Here is a 23,486-nt window from a genome sequence, read left to right as displayed (position 1 = left end):
TTTTGTCCAAAGCGACTAACAAATGAGGACAATAGAAGCAATCAAAACCAACAAAAGAGCAATAATTTACAAGTGCTATATTAGTATATTATTATAGTGTTATATTTCAATTTCACAAAAAAACGTACAGTATTTTGTCCAAGCAATAATAAAATGACACATTTAGTCTTAAGCCTTAAATCTCATTTTGTAAAAAAAAAAATCGTGAATCGAATCGTGAAATCAAAACCGTGAATAGAATCGAATCGTGAGTTGAGTGAATCGTTACATCCATAATTGCGGTCTATGCAGGGTCAGAAAGCTCTTGGATTTCATTTAAAAATATCTTAATTTTTGTTCCGAAGATGAACGAAGGTCTTATGGGTTTGGAATGACACGAGAGTGTGTAATTTCATTTTTGGGTGAACTAACCCTTTAAGATGTGGATGAGTTTGGAGAATTTAGCATTACATCACTTGCATCACTTTATTGTGTTGTTTTTAATCAGCTGTTTGAACTCTTATTCTGACGGCACCCATTCACTGCAGTGAATGCATTTGTGGGCAAGTGATGTAATGCAAAATTCTTCCAAATCTGTTCTGATGAAGAAACAATCTTCTCTACATTTTGAGATGTAGCCTGAGGGTGAGTACATTTTAATTTTGAGTAATTTTGCAATTATTTTTAACCAGCTGGTATCAAGTTGATTTTAGTGGATGTATGAAGTCATTTGACCTCAGATTTGAAATGGTTTCGCGTAAATAGCACATGGTTTATATTTTGTGTGACTCAAGTGCTTATATACTTCTCTGTTCTGTACAGATCCAGTGTGTACTACAGGATGTAGGGTCAAATATTGCCACTCCCCGGTCATCAGCTAGAGACAGTCACATCAGTAAGCAGAAGGACGTTTTTAATATCTAAATGCATTCAAATATTTAATCATAAAGATAAGCAGTAAAACAAACCATGTGATGTTCTCGTTTCAAAAAGAGAAGACTATGTTCAGCTCTCAGACTGTGATTGAGCTGGAGAGGTGGATTGATTTGTTCACAGAGGAGCTGCCTCCACTCACCAACTTCATACTTCCTGTATGTATGTTCCAGAAATAAATATGGTTACATAATCTCCTCAGAGTACCTGAAATACTGATATTATGTACATAGAGAATTGTATTTGATTTAGGTTGTTACAATACTGCAATTTAAGTTTTTACTGAAGGAAAGCCATTTAATCTCACACTCAATTTGCAGTCAGGAGGGAAAAGCAGCGCAGCTTTACATGTGGCCAGAGCTGTGTGTCGACGGGCTGAACGCTGGTCAGTCTGACATCAACAATATTCAGTAAAGTTTATCAGTTCTACTTGTGTTACCTTACAGCTGTATCAAAGGTCATAGGTCTTACATTATCTATTACAGTGTTGCCCCTGCTGTCCGTTCGGGTGAGACAGATCCTGAAGTTGCCAAATATCTGAACAGGTAAGAACCTATTCTAACTATTAGTCACTAATTATAATTTTGGATCTATGAATTTTGTTCAATGAGTATATTTTTTTTGAGAATTTTATTTCATTAATTGATATAAGTTTTATCAATGAACACTGATTACAGATTGAGTGACTACTTGTTCACGGTGGCTAGATATGCTGCAATGAAAGAGGGCAAGGGAGAATCAATCTACAAAAGACCTGAATAGTATATCAGTATATCATCTAGAATTTGAACCATGTTACTCTTGCTTCCAAATCCATTTCATATGTCTAAATACAAAAACACTGGTCAGGCAATTTATCCCAGAGTACAATGTACATTTTTTTTTTTCAGAAGACTGTGTAGGGAACAATAAACTTTTAGGGAACAGTCATATTCTAATTGAGACTTGAAACGTTGTATTATATTCATGATCCCATATTTTATCGTTATGTGAAGTAAAAAAAAAAAAAGAGGATTTTTAGGATTTCGTTTTATTATTTTTTGTTCATATTTATTACATAAAGCAACTACTGTGGTCAAATTATTGTGTAATATTACCATCTGTATTCTGAAAATTGTTGATTTTACAATATAAATACATGTGCTGTTTAATATTTTTGTGGATACATTTTGGTGAACAGAAAGTTAAGAAAACAACAGCATTTATTTGAAATGTAAATCTTTTGTAACATTGCAAATGCCTTTACTGTCACTGTCAGTTTAATGCATCCTTGCTGAATAAATTTAAATTATAAAATGAAAATGTTATTTCTTTAAAAAAAAAAAATGGGTAGCTTTAGTGTTGTTTTCTCTCTTGAATGAATGACTGTGTTATTCTCATCTGTAAATCACTGGATAAACTTATGTTAAATTAATAAATGTATGAAACATTAATGTGCAGTTTACACCAAGAAGAGTGTGAGATAGTGTTATCACTCATTTCTGTATAGTTGTTCAGAAGGATGCAGACAGCTGCATACAGTACAGAATCAATGAACATTCCACGTTTCAATATGAAAGTTTATACATAGGTTTAAAATGTTTTTTTATATTAAAGAGACTTTCCCACATGGAGGGTAAAAAGGCATTTTAATTGTGTCCTCACTGTAGTAGTGCAGCAACCCTGGCAATGAAATCCTGAATGATGATTATACTTTTCAGCACATAGTGTTTGTACTATTTAATTCACTGTAAAACACTATTTTACCATAAGGCGAACAAATCTGGATAAATATCCTTGTTGACCTTGAAACAACCAACAATAAGAATTTAAGGTTCAGTTCAGGGTTAAGTATCCAGATAGGTACAAAACTGTCACTCTTTCAAAGGTACTAATATACTTTTGGTACTAATATGTACTTTTAATGTATTTATATGTACCTTTAGGGGTAAATAAGGTACTAAGATGTCCCTTTTAGCTTTTGTACCTAAGCGAACAGCCCCAGTGAAAGCTTTGTATCTTTTTTGTACATTTGTTTTATGTGCACTTTTGTGCTGACTGTATTTTTCAAGAGTCAATATCACCTTGTTACATCTGTTGTTGCTTGAGGAGAATGAAATGGATGACATAAAAAAGCATCACCAGGTTTTACAGTCTTCGTCATTTGACTGCTTGGCACATTTATAAAGGCAAATACTAACAGCTTGCTAATCTTGTGACAGAGAACACCGGTTATGGTCTTCGTCATAAGCTACTTTTGGCTAGCTGAGAGAAAACACAATGTGAGGCTTTGTCTAAGGGAATGAACAAGTTTCTCTGGCAAGCGTCTGCTTTGTAAATAGAGTAATCCAAGCAAAAACATAAGACTACAAATTCTAAGCTAGGTTTTATTAGGCTATATTTCACTGTTGTTATTTCAGTGTTTTCTCTCAGTTCATACCCAGTTGTGTTCTATACATTAGGGGCTCCATCCATTTCAGGTTAAGTCAAGTTGGCTTAATCGAGTACCTCAATGTCAAGTTGACTATCATCAGTTCTGATATCACAGTTTCAAAGCGAGGCTGTGTGAGAAAGGTCACAAAAGTAAAGGCTTTTACATTGTTACATGGGGGGACTCATTGTTCTATGTTTAAAAGAGATTGTGAAATAAAGTTCCAAGAAATTCAGAGCATGTAAACGTGTTTATAGGAATTGGCGTATTTTATACCAATAACTGCACTTTATAGCCTATAATAAACAAGGTTTGAGGATTTATTTTTAATGGGTAAAAAGATATAACTAACACCAACATCCTTTTAATTTGAAACGTAAAAAAAAAAAAAAAAATGCAGTCTTACTAACCTCCACAGGGCTTTGAACCACCTGGTTGGAGAAGGGCTTGGTGGGAGCTCATGGTTCTTCAGTTTTAAAAGCAGCTCAAATATCAGCCCCTCACATCCAGCAGTGCACCATGGGTGAGCGTGACTTCAGCCCCTGAAAGTGCTCTACACACAGACTGAGGGGAAACTGTCTGAAAGGCACAGTAAGTTACAATAATGCAAAAGAGTTTAGCGATGTTATATAAACACATTTACCATTGTAAACGTGATTGTCGCATTAACTTTACAGCGTTAGTTCACACAACATGAAAATTCTGTCGTTTACATACCCTCAAGTTGTTTTAAACCTGTATAAGTTTCTTTCTTCTGTCGAGCACGAAATGAGATATTTTGAAGAATGTTGCAGTGTGTCCCATTCATTAACTAGACTGTGGCGGCTCGCCACAGTTTCATAATAAACCGAGGATATAGGCTATATTTATACTTCTCATATAACATAAAGGTTATTTAACGTTGTGTTTCACGCCATTGCTTTGGCAAGTATCCGTCAAACGAATTAAAACCGAAAGCGTAATATGACTTATCAAGTCTGTTTGCGCTGCTTGTTTCAAAGTGAAGCGCACGCGATCATCTCGTGAGCCGGTGTTTTCCGCGTCTAGAGCGGCTCAGATCACAGTGACTGCAGTGAACTCCGTTATTGAATGTGCTGTGAGTTTAGCGCGTATGGGAACGCAACTGCCACCACCAGTTATGCATAATTTTCATAATTTTCAACATTTTAATGGGCAAATGTTTACAGTATTTCATTAAATTAGTAATGTTTGTAAACCTGTTTTCACAGAAGCTGGAGTTTTCCTCTAAAATAAAAGCTCAACTGAAGTTTCCGTCAAAATAAAAGCTCAAGGGTTTATCTCTTGCAAGCATGGCCTATTAACAGACATGCACCGAGAAAATACTGTACAGGTACAGCAAGCTCACTGTTCGGAAGAAAAATATAAATATAGAAAGCACTGTATTTCTGAGGGAACTGATCTTATCACTGCTGATCCATAAGCGCCACCTGCTGTCAGAGAGTGAATTTGCCTTCTCATTCAGACTGTCTGTTTTGTTTCATGCAGGTTTTATCTTTGTATCTTTGTTTGTATCGTGATTAAAATCCAGTGGTTGGTTCTAATTTGGTTGGTTCTTTTTTATTATTGTTATTATTAAATCTGTTTAGTTGTTGTAGTAGTAGCAACTGCCAGTTTTTTGCAAAAACAGTTTCATGGCAAGGAAAAATATTTATGGCCGGTAAATTTTCTCAAGTCACCAGCCACTGGCAGATGTGAAAGTTACTTTTAGGCCCTGCTTGCAAGTGTAGAAATTAGGACAAAAGTATTGCAATTTTCCTACTGTAGAGTAAGGTAAAATAATATACCTGAACAAAAAATATTTTCATTTATTTCCCAGTGCAATTATTTTACAATATATGGCTATTACTGTCATAGGAATGATAATATAAAATTATTTTATTCTAATTTGTTTGGCGTGAGACTGAGACACTATATCACAACTAAAAAGAAGGTCGAGTCCCCTTAAAATTTCAAGAACAAGTACATTCACCAGCTTTTTTCTTTTAGTTTACACACTGAACCGGTGTTGGAGCTCTTAATTTTGAACTCTCAAAGTGCACCAGATTTATGAATTTAACTTTAAAATGTACAACATTTTCTTACGGGGGGAGCATGCCCCCGGGCCCCCCTAGAGGGATCGACGACCACCCACCACAGTCTCACACAATCCTGTAACCAAACAGTTGATGATACCATCGACGGTACAAAAAAATATTTATATCGTCAAAATACAGTATCATGCTCTGTTGTTGTTGCAACGTTCTAACAAGAGTCTCACTAGATAATCTAATAATAAATGACAGTGCACATTCATTGTTGTTAAGTAAAGATTTTACATTTGGATATTCAAATGTTTATATGTTTGTTCGACAATTAAGTTTACATTTTACAGAGGAAATATTACTGTACACATGGAGAACTTTACAATGCCATTGCTTTTGTAATATACTGTGTATATAACAACCTGCAGTTCATGTAGTGCAACCAAATTCAAAAGACACTTCATTATCAGGCAAAAGAATAAAGACCAGACACTTTAAAGGTTGTTGCATCCCTATCAGAGAGAGAGCAAGATTCTGTGACATCATGAAATTCAGTCGCTTCCATACACGGTCCATAAAGACTCTTCAATAATGTGAATATTTTTTGCATTCACAGCATTATGCCAAACGATTCCTCATCCACAACACCAACCAGAGCACTTAAACATCTTCCAAAGGGTATAGCATGTTAATGCCAGTTAATTTAAATACAAAACTCTGCTATTTGACTCAGCCCAAGCCCTTGTGCATTAGGACAATACATTTATAACTTAACATTAACAGCAATGCATACAAAAAAGTTACATGAGCTTAAAACCAGTTTTCCACATCTACAAAGGCTTCTATTCATTAGAGGATACTTTCATGCCTTGATTTATGGAGAGCTGGGGGAGGGTGGGCTGATAGATAATGTTTAACTCTATAATTTTGCATATATAACATACTAAGGGAAATAGGGTTTGCATACAATAAACATTCCAGAATAACTACAGCCGATTTCTGCTTTTTAGAGACCTGAAACCAAGAGTGAATCTCATGAAGAAATGTCTAGGTCATAATTCACCGCAAAATCAAAAGAATCATTAACAAAATGAAGCTTGATTCAGGAACAAAATACAAAAAAAAAATAAAAAAATAAAGCAGCACATACCAAAATATTGCCCGGATATAATGATTAAACAAAATAGTAATAATTTTAGTTTAAAATAACATCCATGAATAAATACTACCATGATGTTTTCTTGATGGTCAATTTAAATCTTAATGGACCTAAAAGTAGGCTTCACTTCCTTTTTGCAAAACATATTTTCTCAATGTTTTTCCTTTAATTTTGGGGGGAAAACAACCCAGAAATTTCTAAACAGATTAACCCTAACCTTCTTTATAACAAAAGAAAAAGAACAAACACAATATCAGCCTCAGACTATGACCTCTGTGACACGGACATGGAATCATCCAGTGACATCATGCAATGGGAGATTTTTTTTTGTCCATTTGGAATAACATTTCATGAGATTCCATTGAGCCCACCGACCTTTCAGGAAAGTCACTGCAACACTCTCCCTTTAAGAAAAAAGTTCCTACGAGAGCTGGTTTGATAGCTACTCATCTTTACTGTATGGCTTAATTCCAGTAGTATACACCGCAATGAGGAGCAGAGTGGTAGTGGGAGATTATAGGGAGAGCGGTTTGTCATGTGATGATTGGTTACTTCCAAGATGGAGTAAAATACCTTTTAGTGGTTAGTCTGTCCTTCCTTCATCAATTAAAAAAAAGAAACCCAAGACAAGGAATTGATCTTAATGAATAGATGAGTTTGACATGAAGACAGCATTAGGGCTGAAAAGCATGAGCAGAATAATGAGTATAATATAATGAGCAAAAAGAAATGTCACCATGACATTAGGCTGATGATGCATTCTGGAAAGGGCTCTGTAGTGTAAGTGAAGAGAAAGCAGGAAAGGAGAGGTGTATCTCTGCAGGGACATCTCTCATCTAAAATACTGCTGGCTCTACCATGCTAAAGTTGATCAACCGTGCTGGGTTTCCTCTTAAAGCTCGGTCCTCAAGTCCAGCAGAAGTTTAGTGCGCTATGGATTTGAAAGCATTTGCCGTACAAACAGGCAAAAGCCTCATTTGTGTCTTGAGTTGCATGGCTTGCATTGCATTAGTATTGCTTTCCTGTTCCCTTCTTGTGGGAGTGAGACATAGAGACCTGAGACACAACGCTGAACTGTTTCTGCAGATCTTACATCTGAACATCCACCACTGTATCTGCTGTAACTTTAAGAGGAGGTTTGGAGTGTTTGTCAACAAATGGACACAGTGCTTTGAAGCCAATAAAGAACAAGCCTATAACAAGTTATTCTGGATGCACAAATGGAGCCAAGCTTCTCAGCCGATTCACGGGTGTCCATGAAGTAGGGGTCAGAAGGATCCTGACTTGACAACATTAAATTGAGCTGGTTTGAAACTGATTGTATAAGGCGTTTGGAGCTATTTTGGCTTCAAATGCTGACAATGAAAAACATGACCATAAATATGGATCTTTAAGTAGTTCAAAAACAATTCTATAGGTAATGTTGAAACTTTTTAATATACTTCTATGGTTGAGCTCCTCAGAGTCTCTAAGTTTGACTGGGCACGATTGGCTCAGTTCCACGATTTTAAAAGTTATTAAGTTTCTTCATTCACTTGCCATTTGGTGGACAAGACAAGAACAAATTGATGAAAAAATTCTCCTTGAGTAACTCAAGGTTAAGTGCCTTAACTGAAGGCCAAAATGTCAGCAAAGCAAGTAATCAGTATGTCTCCTACTTCAACCTTTGTGTGGCCACTTTAGCTCAGCCACTGCCCGTTTTGTTGATGTTCACGTTTGTAAATGTATGAGTTCGTATTGGTAGAATAAATCGGCACACAAATGTGCTTTGTGGGTTATGAAAGCTCAAAGCCAGTGTTCATGCTGATTGCGTAGCGGAGTTTGTCTCTGAGGATGCTCTTCTTGCTGTAGTTGGGCAGCTTGAGCAGGTTGAAACAAGTGGAGGATGTAGGGAGGCGACCACCTGGTTCCTTCTTACGAATGGTGAAAAAGCCACGCAGAACACTACCTAAAGTGTCGCCTGTGTCCTGCATATGCAATCAAACACAAAAAAGCAAGATTAAACAACAATCTTTGCAGAACAATGTATGGAATAAGGTGATGGGGTGATGACGTCTAACCTGATCATCTGACACTTCCACACAACGGATGGAGAAAGGGGGTTTGAGGTAGGCAAAACCAAGCAGAGGAGGTCTTGAACAGCTGGTGACAAACTGAGGAGTAATACAGCCACGTTATAGATGGCAATAAACCTTGAAATAACACAATTAAAACTTTTGAGATTTGATAAGTATTACCTTCAAGAACATGGCTCTCTCCTCAGGGGTAAAGTCACTGGAGAGAATGTCCCACAGCCAAAGAATGACTCTGTGGCTGCTATGGAAACCTCCATAGTACACAGTGTGCTTCCTGCAAGACACAGAAAATCACATGCATCATTTTGAGTAACCTTTTTAAGGCAGTTCTTCACAGCATGTGATTATTAGTGCTACATGTGGACATCTTTACAATTTCAGTGCTGACTGTGGGAAAGATCTGCACAATGGTTATTAAAGTGGTGAAACGTGTTAAACTTTGTGCTTGTATTGGCTATTTTAGAATAGTGAAAGCATTTTAAGATATTTTAACAAATCCGTGAGAAACAAAAGATGATTTAAATTGGAAGCCAGGCACCAGAAATAATACATGTTTATACATTGATGTAACCGTCAGAGGTTATTTAAATATATAATAATTTAAATAAAAGGATCATTTTATTTCAGATTAGGGGTGTTGCAATATACCGGTACTGACAATAACCATGATATTTACAGAAATTAAACAGAGATATCATTATGTTAATACTACGCATATTATAACAATAAAATAAATACAGTTCTGTCAGGACCACTATCATCAAAATGATAGATACTTAGCATAAAGTTTGGTTTGGCAGTATGGTTCTGTTCTGGGCAAAAAACTCCCTGCCCATCCATGCAGCCTGTCATGAATGAGCAGGTAGAGCAGCAATATTAACCCCCCTAGGGTTAACAGAACAGAACAAGGCAGATATAATTAATATACTTAATGATATTTAAGTGTAACACTTTATTCAAGATAAAGGAGTCTGATTAGCAAGGAATATCAGAAAGCCAAGTCCTGACTGTGGCGAAAGGAGGAGCTGGGGATGGAGGAGGGTAATTTGCTCCCGAGCAAGCTGAAAAGCTGCTGAATAATACTGAATAGACCTTATAAAGGAATGCCGCGATAGGTGTCGTATTCCTATAGGTAGATGTGATCAACTGAGAATCAGCTGATGCAAGCTTGACTCACGTGACCTGCCAGAACTAACGCTAACGCTTAATTAATTGAGCACCTATCTGGCTGACACACCAACATAGTAGGTGGCAGTATTGCACATTCAAAGGTGCTATTTTTGTGTTAGACACCCTAGTCTTCAGGAAGTTCTTTTGGTATGCTTTTGTACAGTTATTGTTACAAACTCTCTCTCCACCTCCCTACACATGTAATTAATTAGCTAAAAAAGGGAGAACATCAAATAAGCAAAGTTAAAGATGAATTTGACAGAGCATTATTTATTTATTTTTCAAAATTTCAATAGATATCTCATGAGGTTGTTGTGAATTCTGGCTGCAATAATTGCGTAGTGAAAATGTGATATTGTGACTGCCCAATTTCAGACCTATTTCATTGCCTAGCAATATAGGCAATCAATTTCTGTTCACTGAAGGTGTGATGCATTCAAGATGCTTCCAGCCTTGTTGACTATATAGAGAGCAATGTAGGTTTGTTGCACTGCAACAAACTGATAGGTAAAACCCTTCAAGGCCAGTACTAAGATCTGCAGACTCACTTGAGATCATCCAGGTCTATCTCAGCATTGTCTCCAGAGATAAGCCTCTGGACCTCAGGGGTGGAGAACATGTGGAGCCACTCTGGGTTGATGATGCTGCGGAAGCCCCTGATGAATGCGGCAGTCTGCTCCTTGATCTGGGTGTGCATGCGGAAATGGGCCATCAGGTGAATGTAGCTGATCCTGGAGGACAGTTACAAAAAAATAAATAAACAGCGCATTTCGACTTTTTTGTTCTTAAAGGTTAATGACAAAACATGAAGTGAAAAACATTCTTCTATTGTGTTCTATTCTAAGCTTGCTGATAAAAGAGAATTCAATTGTGAGAGAACAATAGGTTTAAATTGTCAAGTATTTGTCTGTGGTTGCAAATCCCTAATTGCCTTTTAAACTGCTCTGCTTCCAATACTAATTAGTTTTTTCATCGGGTCATTTCTTCTTATTTTTAATAAATGTGAATAGGAAGCAGCACTGCCATGAACATTTTATTTACACTTGACCGAAGAGACAAAATGGACTCACTTGTTTTCATTAGTGACAGGCATGGTCTTTCCACCAGGAATTAGCTCATGGCAGACTAACTGTGAAGAGACAAAGAAAGGAAAGGAGTGAGCATATCAGAGAATGAGGAAAGCCGATAGTGTCACAAGAACCCACAAAATTGATTCAGCTGAAACAAAGGTTGCCTACCTGCCCCATCACATCTTCATCATAGGACAAAGACAGACCCAGATCACTGACGTCCCCATCATAACGCTGAAAAATCAAATCAATAAGTGGTCATGATTACTATAAGATCAAAACGAATATGAAACTAATTCTGAATATGAAAAGGTCAGGATTAAGAAAACATACAGTAATTCACATCCATATAGTAAGAGAGTGCAACAGGAATGTACCTTTATATTAAAATTTCAAATAATTTCACCCTTAAATCTTTACATTATTTTCATTTCATTAATTAGATATCTAACACACATTTTATTAATGAAACGGTAGCCTCTAATGCTGCACTGCCAGATTTGGTGATCAGACCAAAATGTTTTTTGGGGTATGAAACCAGAAGATTTGACATCACTAGTAAATTTGAGTTTTTTTATTTAATTTTTTTAAATTAAAGTAATTTTGCATGAAACAGAGAGGTGTAACGAATTTTAGTAACTTCTAATACTGCCTTGTTGGATTTGGTTACTATGCTGTATATCTGCAACTGTTCATGCCAGACCAAAATGCTTTTTGTGGTATGAAACGGAGAAGATCAGACATCACCAGAGTAAATTTTGGTAATATTAAAGCCATTGCGTGTAAAATAAAATGGATTAACAGATTTCGGTAATGTCAAATGCTTCTTTGTCAAGATTTGTTGACCCTGCTGTTTGTGTGCAGCTTTTCACATTTGACCAAAATGTGTTTGGGGGCATAAAACGAAGGAGATTAGACATCACCAAAGTGAATTTAAATAACATTAAAGGCATTCTGTGTGAAATAGAGAGGGGTAACAGATTTTAGTAACTCCTAATGCTATGTTGTCATATTTGGTGACCCTGGTGTATTTATGCAGCTGTTCACATCAGAGCATTACACTTTTTAGGATATAAAATAAAAATGTTTAGACATCACTAGAGTGAATTTAGGTAACATTAAAGCTATTCTGTATGAAATAGATGAGTATAGCAGATTTCATTAACATCTAATGTTGCCCTGCTGGATTTGGTGACCCTGCTGTATGTGTGCAGCTGTTCACAACAGACCAAAATGTGTTTGGTGGATGAAACAGGAGATAAGACATCACCAGAGCGAATTTGGGTATAACATAATAGTTCAAATCCTTCCAAACTCAAAGCACAAATGTTGTAATAGTCACATTGGCACTGACCTTAATGGAGGTGAGGTTTTTGTAGAACTCTGAGTCAAGAGAGGGAAGCTCATCTATGGAGCTGTAGAAGGTGCTGTGATGGTGACCTAGAACTTGACTGAGGAAAAAAGAGGCAAACGGCACATCCACCACTATGCCTTCATACATGGCCTTTCCAAGCATCTTTCCAACAAATTCAAACAGCTGAAGGTGGTTCTCATGGATGCTGGAGGTTGGGGAGGGATATAATCTCTCATTGCCACTGGTGGTCTGAAAGAGATTGTTTAATTTTATTGGCAAAGTAAGATAGGTCTTATGATTGTTTGGGTGAACTGCAGCCTTTAGCCTTTAGAGAGAGCAGTGCATACCTTAAACAGATTGAGTGCTGGGTTGAAAACCTTCTTGATGATCTCTTCTAAGAACTCTTTAAACACACCATCCTGGTCAATTCCAGCCTCATCCACACCTAAATCATTCACAAACTTCACTCGGATCACCCCCTTAATGGAGTTGACAGGTAGACGCCGCAGTTGATCATAACCATCCTATGAAGAGTATGGAAAAGAGAGATCATTATTATTATTCTAAGTTTACATTTATGCTTTTGGAAGACACTATTATCCAAAGCAACTTACACTGCATTCAACGTATACTTTTTATTAGTTCATGACTTTGTAGCACCATGCTGAGCTACAAATGCTAATAGGCATAATATGCATTGTTTATGTTCATTGTGTATATCAGTATTTGAGAATGGCTAAACAGCCATTACCTCCAACATGCGTGAGCGGCGAATGGTTATATGAGTCACATGGGGAGAGGCAGAGCTTGTTTCCACCAATCCTAGAGTCTCCTTCTCTTTTGTCACAATGTTCCGGAACAGCAGCACCCTCTGTAACAAAAACAAATCATTTTGTGTTATAAGATAAAATGAAGATGATTTTGATCTAAATTGGATTCTTTATCTCATGAAAGGGAAATCTTTGGATGATCCAATCTATTGAAGCATTCATGACCTCTTATGACCCATGAGCATTAATAATCTCTTGTTTTGAGTCTGATTCTCACATTTTTGTGTGGAATGACATGAGGAATGTACTGAAGTAGCAGCTGTGCTCTTTTTTTGCCTTTCTCCAGCTCTTGAAACAACAGGCTGGGCTTCAGGTCCCTGTATTAGACATACAGAGAAAAGAAAACAAATGAGGCTTATTTTGCAACTCGGGGCATTTATCTTTCCCCTATATGAGAATAACGATCAGTAATTTGCGTTTGAATGGACCTAGCTCCAACTATAAAGTAAAACCAGGAAGTAATTTGGCTCAAACATATATATATATATATATATATATGTATGTGTGTGTGAGGTTGACACACTTGCGGAGCCAGTGATCTTCAGGCGTGAATCTCCTGCGACAGTCCCGCTCATACAGAACCATCAGCCAGCCGTGAACACTGTGGAATAAGTCCAGCTTCTCTCCTTTGGCATTCTCTGAAACAAATTAATGACCACACAAAGAAAGCACATTATCACTGCCTCCATACACAGATGGTTCAAAACAACTGTGGTTTATCTAAATGAAGCTGCAACAAGAGAACAAGGCTGGAGAAAAGAATACATACACACAAAAAAGCCCCTTGTTGCAAAAACAAACAAAAGGGCTAAATAATACCTGCTCACCTAAAATACCATCCCACATCATCTTGTAAACAAATGTGTTGAGGAACGAGGAGATGGTAACAAGCTCTTCCATTTTAAAAGAAATCTGTTCCTCATACACCTCTATGTCATCCAGAATCCTGCAATAGAAATCACAAAAAAAACAAACAAACATGCAAATTCACTGCATCTCAGACATTTGTAATATACTACTTTCATTTATAAAACATATTTTCACTCACACTATTATGCTGATAAATTATTTTGTAGTGAAATGTAATACATAAGTAAACATATAAATAAATAATTGCAAAATAGAAGCATTGTCACCCTTGGATTATACAGCACTTACGTAATGAGATGTCTGGAGCAGTCACAGAAGAGCATCAGCATGGCCAGAAGCTGTTTGGACTCTTCGGTGTCATTGTTAAGACACTCAAGGAAGAGTCGGAGTCCCCCCTGAGGGCCAAGCTCACAGATAAATGCCCACAGCTTAGGCAGCAGCTCATCCAGATATGTCAGTCCTGGAACCAGAGTTTAATTTGAAACCATAAAATCAAGATTAACAAGAATATTAAACAAATTTATTATGACATACAAAATGACCAAGAATTTTTGGTTTTTGTTTCACTGGACAGTACTAGAGTGATTTTGGACCTAATCTACAAACAACTAATATTCTGGAAAAGCATCTTATACAAGTATAAAGCTTTTGTCCAGGATCAGGATAAAACATTGCTGAAGTGTTTGCTTGTGTGAATGTGCATTCATAGGTGTGTACAGCATAGACTTCATAAGTGGTTTCTTATAAAAAGCATGTACCTGTGAGAATCTGCAGGCGGATCTGCGTGAGCGTGGTGAGGGCTGTCTGATACAGCACACAAATACTGCACACCTTCTGGACTTCAGCTGAGTCCACACGCTTCCCTCCGACCGGTTTCAGGATGTTCCGCACAGATGCAGACTTCTGGAACGCTCGCTTGAACAGATCTAAGCGTGCAGAGAGTTTAACAAGGGTTCCTCAGTGAAAATAGGATGAATAGAGACCTGATGACTTGCAACACTGTACTGTTTTACTGCCGTTTACTTTGTATCCTTGGTTTAACCAGTGAAAGAGCATTTAAAACAGGCTCAGAGACAGCAGTGTGGCATTCTCTAGGCCAATCTTTTTGACTCCAAGGCCCCTGATTTTAAAAGACAATATTTGAAGGCCCCTCAAAGATATTTCTGATACTACTGCTTTTGTGTACAGAAACCAGGATAGACAATATATTAAAATATATGAATAAAATAATTGTAAATAATTAATTTCCATAATCACAATAACTGAATGTTCTTCATGGTTTACATTTTTTATTATCAAAATACGAACTGCATTTTGTATTTACTTGCATTATCTTTGTGTAATATTAAAATTTGTTTGATGATCTGAAACATTAAAGTGTGACAAACATGCAAAAAAATAAGAAATCAGGAAGGGGGGCAACACTTTTTTTTTTTAGTTAGTGGTTACAGGTTTTGTTTTTTTGTTTTTTTCAAACAGCAATTCCAACAAAATATTATAGAGCTTGACAGAATTTGCATTAATTTATTCATTGAAAATTCTAAAATAAAATGTAATTTTTTTTTTGAGTAAATGATTAGTTTTTAATGCAAGTAATTAAAATATGAAAAAAATGATTGCTTTTAAGCTATTTTTGCATATTTTAAATCTTTTTTTGACTTATTTAACCATTTTAAGCCATTTTGTGAGCCCTTGGAAGTGTGCTGAGGCCCCCTAGTGGGTCTTGGCTCGTGTGGTTGAGCACAACTGCTTGAGGCAACTTGATATTTAAGTGTTAGTTTAAAAAATGGTCATAAATAGGACAGAAAAAATACTACAACTAAAAATAGAAATGTTTAGGAACTTTATAGTGTAAAAATAGGTGTTTCTCACTTTTGACAGGCAGATTATTCTGTAATGAGCTTGGCTGAGGAGGGGGAGGTGGAGTGGGATCTTGAGTTTCTAGCTTTTTGCTGAGAACATCACAGAAGAGAGTGCAGATCACTGGAACACCCCACAGACACTGTAACTGCTTTGTTACCAACGGCATAGATTCATTAAGCCTGGAAAGACCGCAAAGAAAGACAAAAACAAGAGAGTGAAAGAGAAAGAATGCTTAATAGGATGGCACAACAAAGAAAGTATAATCAATTGCTGTATTTTGTCAATATAACACTGACATACCCATAGTCAACAGTCTGGGAGAACCAGCCCAACACTGGGTGCCAATGTGTGAGATTGGATTTCTTCTGAAACACATATCTCTGACAGTATGACAACATATCTGTCAGATCCTTTACAAAGTGACCAGCTTCCTGCTCTAGAACTTTTACATTAAAGTATCCCAGCTGAATGAGGTTACCTGGAGACAAAACATAGAGAGACAATGAGATAAATGATCTAGGAATTATAAACTAAGAATGAAAATCCAAGAAGTGTGTGTATAAAGCAAGCACACATGCTTACCCAGTAAGCACAGAGTGTGGCTTCCCTCCAGACAAACACAGATATCCAAACATTGCTCCTCTCGACTTAAAAACAAGACAAACTTGCGGAAAAGGTCATGGGTCTGGATGGTGACCATACACTGCAAAGAGCACAAATTCAGACTGGTGAACTAATATTATGTGTGCAAATTAGGTGTTATTATCCTTCCAGATGTGTTTGTTTCTTACATCTGGTGTGAGCGTGTTGAGGTGCGAGATGAATGCTGGAACAGACATGACATGGAGAAGGAAAGACCTCAGCAGGTTGTCTGAAAAATGTGCAGCGATAACAGGCCTGAAACACACCAACAGGCCAAAAACACATCACATTATCGGTCACTTCACAGAAATAGAGCTCCTGATGTAATCAGACTGTGAGATGTCTCAAAGAGCAAAGCCAGTTCTCATGGCAACCGACCTGAGTGACAGCGTAAAAATGGCTGTGAGTGTTCCTTTGGAAAGGGAAGGTCTGGATCTTGCCAGTCCATTTGTAAGTAGAATCTGCAAACAGCAAAATTGCTTATTATGTAAAATGTTTAAAGCTCAAACTCTAAGTTCAGGCTAGATTGGTTCAAACTAGAGCATTCAATCTGTTAATAATTGTAATCATATAACATGATTTACTGAATAGTTGTTTAAAATAATTACATATACTGTCTAATATGTTGGATTAAAAAAGTTTTTTTTTTTTTAAAGAAATTAATCAAAAGTGACAAAAAAAATTATACATTGTTAAAAAATTATTTTTATTTCATATTAATGCTGTTCTTTTGAACTTACAATCATGAAAAAAAACTGTACCACTATTTACACAAAAATGTTAAGAAGCAACTTTTTCCAACACTGGTAATAGTAAGAAATGTTTCTTGAGCACAATAGTAAGAAATGTTTTACTAACACTTTATTTTATAAATTGCACTAAAATAAAGTGTTACTAAATCATTTATTTTACTAACACTTTATTTTAGTACAATTTATGCCTTCGAATTCATCTGGGAGCTTTTCACATCAAATAATAAACACTTTTTAAAAATGTTTTTGAAAGAAGTCACAGCGTTAACCACATACTAAAATTAATTCAAATTATATACTACCAGCCTGTGACAAAATTCTGATTGGCTGTTTGGGTGAGTAGTACCTGAAGAACAGAGTAGAAGCCCTTCTGATTAAGATGTCCCATGATGTTCTCACAAATTCTGTTTAAAGCAGGCTTGAGGGCCTCTCCTTAAGAAAAAAAGAGAGGAAATTCAAGTAGGGTTCTATGTATTTTAGCTTGCAAATCATCTCAACAGCTCTGATTACATGTGACACAAACCCTTCCCTCGGATGATTTTCCATGTCGATGTGTCAGTGAAGGTTATCAGCATTGTCAGGTACAGCGTCACCAATTTATTATCTTGCAGTATGTCAGGCTGCGAGGGAGAAACGGAAAGCAGGAAATAAGCATTCTTCAAGAAGCACTTCCTGACTTGTATGAACAGATAACTGAAAGACTCAGAACTAAAAGAATGTGCCAGTATGGCACAAAATAATTCAAAAGATATTCAACAAACAGATCAGATGTGTATTAACCATTATTATCACAAAGAAATACCTTCAGTTTCTTCAGAAATTCACAAGAGACCCAGAGCACGTCTTTAATCTGTTTCAGCCAGGGGATGGTGAGATCTTTTGAAAGGGCCAGGGATACATACCATACCTAGAAAAATAATAGCTTGTCACAACAATGCAAACTTGCAGAACTATTCTAACATAAGATATGATAAAGTATATTTCAGTCATTGCTTGGTTAAAAACTTACTTTAGGTTCATTCTCGACATCCATGCTACTTACTATGATTCGACACAGCTTCTCAAACCTCTGTGTAAGAGAGAGAGAAAAAAAAACAATGCCATCAATAATAATACACAACATTCACAAAAAGTGTAACTGTTCACCTAATAAACAAATCCTATAAAAATCGTAATATTTTATGTGATGCTCACCAATTTATCATCCTTGCTCAATATAAATAACAATTTCCTAGCGATTTTGAAGATGGATAATGCATTTCTTTTCGCTGAACCTGCATCGCTGGCTGCGATGAAGTCATCAACCTCTTTCCTGAAACAGAAAATAAAAAAAGTTGTAAATCTGTGTCAGAGTACACACTACACTAAGAATACATTTTCAAATATTAGCTACTGTGAATGCCAATAAATTAAATCTAAAACTGAAATCAAATTACAACTATTTAGAAATATTTTAAAAGGAAAAACTAATAAAAATGACAAAAGCACATAGCTAAATTAACAAATAATCTCAAATTAAAACTGAAAAAAAAAATCCAATTCAAATTCAAAATATTAATAAACGCTATAATAGTATAATAACAATACTAAATTAACACTCGCTCAAACAAACAGCTTTTTTTTTTTGCAGTTAAGTTTTTTATTGTTTTCCTTAAATATAACATACCAGTACAAACAATAAATACATAAAACACTGCATGTATAAATCAAAACAGAAAAGAAAAAAATACAGAAATTACACTGTAGAGCACAACAGGGTAAACAAGTCCCAATTCAGACATGGTTCTAATATCAGTTGTCCTTTGAAGAAACAATCTGAATAAAATTCTCCCACAACAAACAGCTATTTTTTGAAATAGTGTTAACATTATTGAAAATATCAATGTGCAAATAACAGCAAGTATTTTAGCACTAAAAGAATGCACCCTTAATTTTCCTGTGTTGTTTCATTCCTAATTTTTACTTTTTTTAATCTCTGGCCAACAGAGTCAGCAAAGACCTATGACAATCTAGAATGGTTTGACTATTGTAAAGAACGGCTCATTTCAGCCCTAACCTGATTTCTCTTTGCAGTCTGCAACGGCAGAGGAATCTTCTGACTAGAGCCTGGATTTGTGTGGCAGCTCTCTCTTTCTCCTTATGACCTTTCCTTTCCTCCCGTGCTATCCTGGATTTATCCAGGAACTGGGATTTGGACATTTGGGTAGCAGTGAACATGTTTTCACTCCAAACTGTGGGTTAAACATTATAAAAAATGTAATAGCCAGGAACAAAAATCTACATCACACCTGAGAGCAAACACAACGTCAGGGGCTATGCATGCAAGTACAGGAAATTAGATTCAAAATTATTTTCAAACCATGGTAAATAAATTAAGAAAATGAATGTCTCTCATTTACAATTTCAAATCTATCTTACATAAACACACACACACACGCAAATTACCTTGCCCTGATGTAGTGACTGGTAATACTTCTGCTTCCACAGGTCACATGAATACAATCACATATTCACACTTGTTGTTCTGGAGTTCCATTGGACTCTACAAACAGAAGAGTGGTTTTCCTTTAGACATTTTATTTATGTTAGAACATTAATAGCACTTCTTTAAGACAGCACAAATGATCCATTGATTTAGGCACATGAGTTGTTGCATTAAAGTTACTGAAGATGATATGCTATAAATAAAAGGAATATTTTACTTTGCCTTTTAAAAATACAAGACCGTTTTAGACACACCAACAGATCACGAAGCAGAAAGTGAAATCAAGCGGTATCTGACAGCATTATCAGACCAAAACAGAGCAGTCTTTATCATTTACTCTAAATATAGAGGTGACACTTAGATTACACAACAGGATGAGCACTCTACGGTAACACAATTAACATTAAACATCTGGTTTAAATTAGTAGAAAACTTAAACTAAACTAAAATCAGTGAATTCTACAGAGACAATAACATTCACACTAGCTATCCTGCTAGCAAATACTAACACAGTTGAAGCATTCAGCGAGCAGGCAACGCTTGAGAAACGTTGTCACTTGATAACTGTGTTTCAAATGAAAAGCAAAGAAAGTCTTTAGGGTATCCACAAAGATTTCATTTACCTGAGCGTTTGAGATTAAATGGAAAATTGATGTAAACAAAAGAGCGACCCAGACACGGCAAGCTCTAATCCATTAACGGTGTAACCTCCTAATCCTTCCGGAGGAACAATTTGGCTCGTATTTTTTATTTGTCGTAGTACATTGATATCGTTTCATTTTTGAAGCGGTATTAGACCTAACTATTTTAAACTGGTTACTTTGAGGTTTGGGACAGCAGAGAGCTGGAATTTTGTACTTAGCGGAACTACTTGTGATACAGCTCGTCTTCTGTTGATGTACATATATTGAATATTTAAACACAACTATGCAATTCACCAACAATAAAAAAAACAAACCAACAAAATGTCAACATTTTTAATTATTTGTTAATTGATTTGCAAAATTACTACCAAGTTATTTTGTTGTTTTTAATTGTGATATGTTTTTTTTTTTTTGTGATATGTATTTTTGATATTTGGAGAGACAGTATAACCTAAACATATGTATCCAAAAACATTTCATTTACGGTATCTAAAAAGCAGAGGCGGACAAAGTACTCAACTCCATTACTTGAGTGAAAGTTGGATAAAAGCGTCTGCTAAATGACTAAATGAAATGTAAATGTAAATGTAATTTATTAATAAAGAGCTTTTAGAATGTTAAAACCTATGGGGAAAAAAACTAAAAATATATATATATATATTTAACACCCCTACCCACCCCCACAAAAGCAGCTCTGACAGTGTGTGCACACATCTATGTGTAACAATTCATCCACATTTGAACAGAGTGGACAGTGAAATCCTGTAAATACTGAGTGATAAGGAAGAAACAAAATCAAACCTGCTTTAAAACCCAGCAGCACAACTGTAGCTGTACAACTTTACAACAGCAACACTGCTTTAACAAAAAAGCAAAACAGCAAGACTTATTTGACATCAAAACAAACATTTTAAATGCTGTCTAATCGCTCTCGCAGTACTTGTTTTATTAGGAGATGCACAACAGTTCTTCTGTGTGGCTTTATAGGTAATATTTTCACTTACACAATTGAGCTAAATCAGACAATATTGTGTCTAATATATATATACCACAATATTAACTTCTTATTATTGAATTGTTGTAAATAAATATCAGATTTGCAACTGGTCAGTGTTCAAAAAATGCTGAGAAATCACTTCATGTAGCCCTACAAGAGTGATTACTGATAAACACACATTTTAGAGAAGAAAACAAATCACCCACTGACTTTCAAAGCTGCTACATAGTAACGACTTTCTACTGCCAGGATCTTGATAGAACTGTAGTGGAGTGAAAAGTACATTTGTCTTTCAAATGTAGTGAAGCTAAAGTCATAAGTTCCCAGAAAAAAATAATACTCAAGTAAAGTACAGATACTCAAAAGGTGTACTTAAGTACAATACTCGAGTAAATGTACTTAGTTACTGTCCGCCTCTGCTAAAAAGTGCCTGTGACCTGATGTCAACACTACATCACAGTGTTGCACTAATATTGGAAACTGAATCAGAAACCAAGTTCGTTGTATGAATCAGTTTTGCTAAATATAGTACCCCCAGCACTCAAAAAAATACGCGTATAGTTACAATCACAGGAAGTGTGCAAATGAAATGACAGGACATTGGACAGGTGGAGTTACTTCCCATCATCCGCGCGAGTCCGGGTTGCGACCGGAAGTGATCTAATTCCATACCCGTTCCAAGAGGCCCGACAGAATCGGGGGATTTCTATGGTAAATAATGACATTTGTCTGTTATCTCGTCTAATTTATACGCTTCTGTTGGTGTATATTTTAAGTAGTATTTATCGCGGCGTGTGCTTAGCTTTTTTTTTTGTAAGTTCTTGTTTATTTCCTTAAAGGAATTGAGAGAACAAGATGCTGTGCTAGTTTAGCGCTTTAGCTCATGTAGTTATACGTTTCTTATGAGTAACTTTAAATTAAATAATTTATTTTCTTCGTATTCAGTTACGAATCATGTCTATACATAAAACAAATATACGGGAATACAATGAGTCCAATCTATTGGCTTTGAGTAAAAAACATCCTAGCAGGCTTTGGTGTGACGTCATGAAAACGGTCTCGTTATCCTGTGTGAACCGGGTTCTGATTCAATGAGAGATGAGTTATCATGATTTCATGTTTTACTATCTATCAATTTGTCAATGTGTTGCATTTGAGAGAATTTAAGAGACTTCCGGTAATGTTAGGACTAAGTGAAATGCACCGCCCCACCTCCTGAAACTCTTGAAAACTTGCATAACTTTTTTTAATCTTTGATATTTAGAACCAACTTTTTTTTTTAATTGATTATCTAAAGATATTTACCATTTACCCTCACTGTGTTCATACACATTTCATAATACAAAAAAATATAGGGTGGTGTGTGTGTATATTTGCAGTATAGATGCATACATACACTGTTAATCCCCTAAGAGAACCTAAATATATATTTTGAGTGTCCTGCGATTTCAAACCTCTTATGTCACTATGTGTGATTTTCAGGAAGAGATGTCAGGAGAAAGTGTGGTGAGCTCGGCTGTGCCGGCAGCTACAACACGGACCACCTCCTTCAAGGGGTCCAGTCCCAGTTCCAAATATGTGAAGCTGAATGTCGGGGGAGCGCTGTACTACACCACCATGCAGACCCTGACCAAGCAGGACACTATGCTGAAGGCCATGTTTAGTGGCCGTATGGAGGTCCTTACAGATAGTGAAGGTAGATGTACTGTAATACTACTGAAGAAGCATTCACGTAATATTATGAACCATATCGATACAAATGTGTGCTTCTGCAGTGCCCAAGTCAGACTTTTCACCTCTGATCTTTCTCCAGGCTGGATTCTGATTGACAGGTGCGGGAAGCACTTTGGGACCATTCTGAACTACCTGAGAGACGGAGTCGTCCCGTTACCTGAGAGTCGGAGGGAGACGGAGGAATTACTGGCAGAGGCAAAGTATTACCTGGTGCAGGGCCTGGTGGATGAGTGTCAGGCGGCATTACAGGTAGAGTACATTCAAACGGATAGTTCACCCAAAAGTGAAAATTCTGTCATCATTTACTTCTTGTTCCAAACCCATTTTTGTTCATCTTTAAAATGCAAATGAAAATGTTTTTATGAAACCTGAGAGATTTCTATTGCTCCATTTATTAGGAGTGTAACAATAGCTCAATCAACTGGAAATTCAAAGTATCGATGCAATGCGTAAAAAATATATATATATATATATATA

The 23,486-nt window shown here is 36.2% G+C and overlaps 3 protein-coding genes across 3 annotated transcripts in view; 2 read left to right on the top strand and 1 right to left on the bottom strand.

Annotated features, from left to right (window-relative positions):
• Positions 1–2,127, top strand: part of LOC107595926 (cob(I)yrinic acid a,c-diamide adenosyltransferase, mitochondrial-like) — a 4,946-nt gene extending 2,819 nt beyond the window's left edge. The window contains exons 5-9 of the mRNA XM_016286524.1: positions 802–874; positions 973–1,070; positions 1,233–1,297; positions 1,398–1,457; positions 1,590–2,127. Coding sequence (XP_016142010.1) covers positions 802–874; positions 973–1,070; positions 1,233–1,297; positions 1,398–1,457; positions 1,590–1,674 — 381 coding nt within the window. The 3' untranslated portion in view covers positions 1,675–2,127. The remainder of the gene's footprint in view (positions 1–801; positions 875–972; positions 1,071–1,232; positions 1,298–1,397; positions 1,458–1,589) is intronic.
• A 3,500-nt stretch (positions 2,128–5,627) lies between these two features.
• On the bottom strand, positions 5,628–20,480 carry LOC107595925 (ubiquitin-protein ligase E3B-like). Its single transcript, XM_016286523.1, has 27 exons — positions 20,258–20,480; positions 19,595–19,691; positions 19,206–19,380; positions 18,344–18,461; positions 18,159–18,218; positions 17,952–18,056; positions 17,673–17,769; positions 17,496–17,581; positions 16,776–16,858; positions 16,547–16,652; positions 16,338–16,458; positions 16,056–16,233; positions 15,765–15,934; positions 14,651–14,818; positions 14,181–14,352; positions 13,850–13,968; positions 13,546–13,660; positions 13,240–13,339; positions 12,944–13,063; positions 12,540–12,716; positions 12,193–12,441; positions 11,007–11,072; positions 10,839–10,897; positions 10,317–10,499; positions 8,761–8,872; positions 8,584–8,676; positions 5,628–8,490 (listed from the first exon to the last, which is right to left on the bottom strand). Exons 3-27 carry the CDS (start codon positions 19,364–19,366, stop codon positions 8,299–8,301), a joined length of 3,210 nt encoding a protein of 1,069 aa, XP_016142009.1. The 5' UTR covers positions 19,367–19,380; positions 19,595–19,691; positions 20,258–20,480; the 3' UTR covers positions 5,628–8,298.
• A 1,374-nt stretch (positions 20,481–21,854) lies between these two features.
• Positions 21,855–23,486, top strand: part of LOC107595924 (BTB/POZ domain-containing adapter for CUL3-mediated RhoA degradation protein 3) — a 5,998-nt gene continuing 4,366 nt past the window's right edge. The window contains exons 1-3 of the mRNA XM_016286522.1: positions 21,855–21,986; positions 22,758–22,971; positions 23,089–23,258. Of these exons, the coding sequence (XP_016142008.1) occupies positions 21,984–21,986; positions 22,758–22,971; positions 23,089–23,258 (387 nt within the window). The 5' untranslated portion in view covers positions 21,855–21,983. The remainder of the gene's footprint in view (positions 21,987–22,757; positions 22,972–23,088; positions 23,259–23,486) is intronic.

This window comes from Sinocyclocheilus grahami, unplaced genomic scaffold (genome assembly GCF_001515645.1).
Source record: "Sinocyclocheilus grahami isolate Dianchi unplaced genomic scaffold, SAMN03320097.WGS_v1.1 scaffold211.1, whole genome shotgun sequence".
NCBI lineage: Eukaryota > Metazoa > Chordata > Actinopteri > Cypriniformes > Cyprinidae > Sinocyclocheilus > Sinocyclocheilus grahami.
This window is presented reverse-complemented; position numbering and strand designations above follow the sequence as displayed.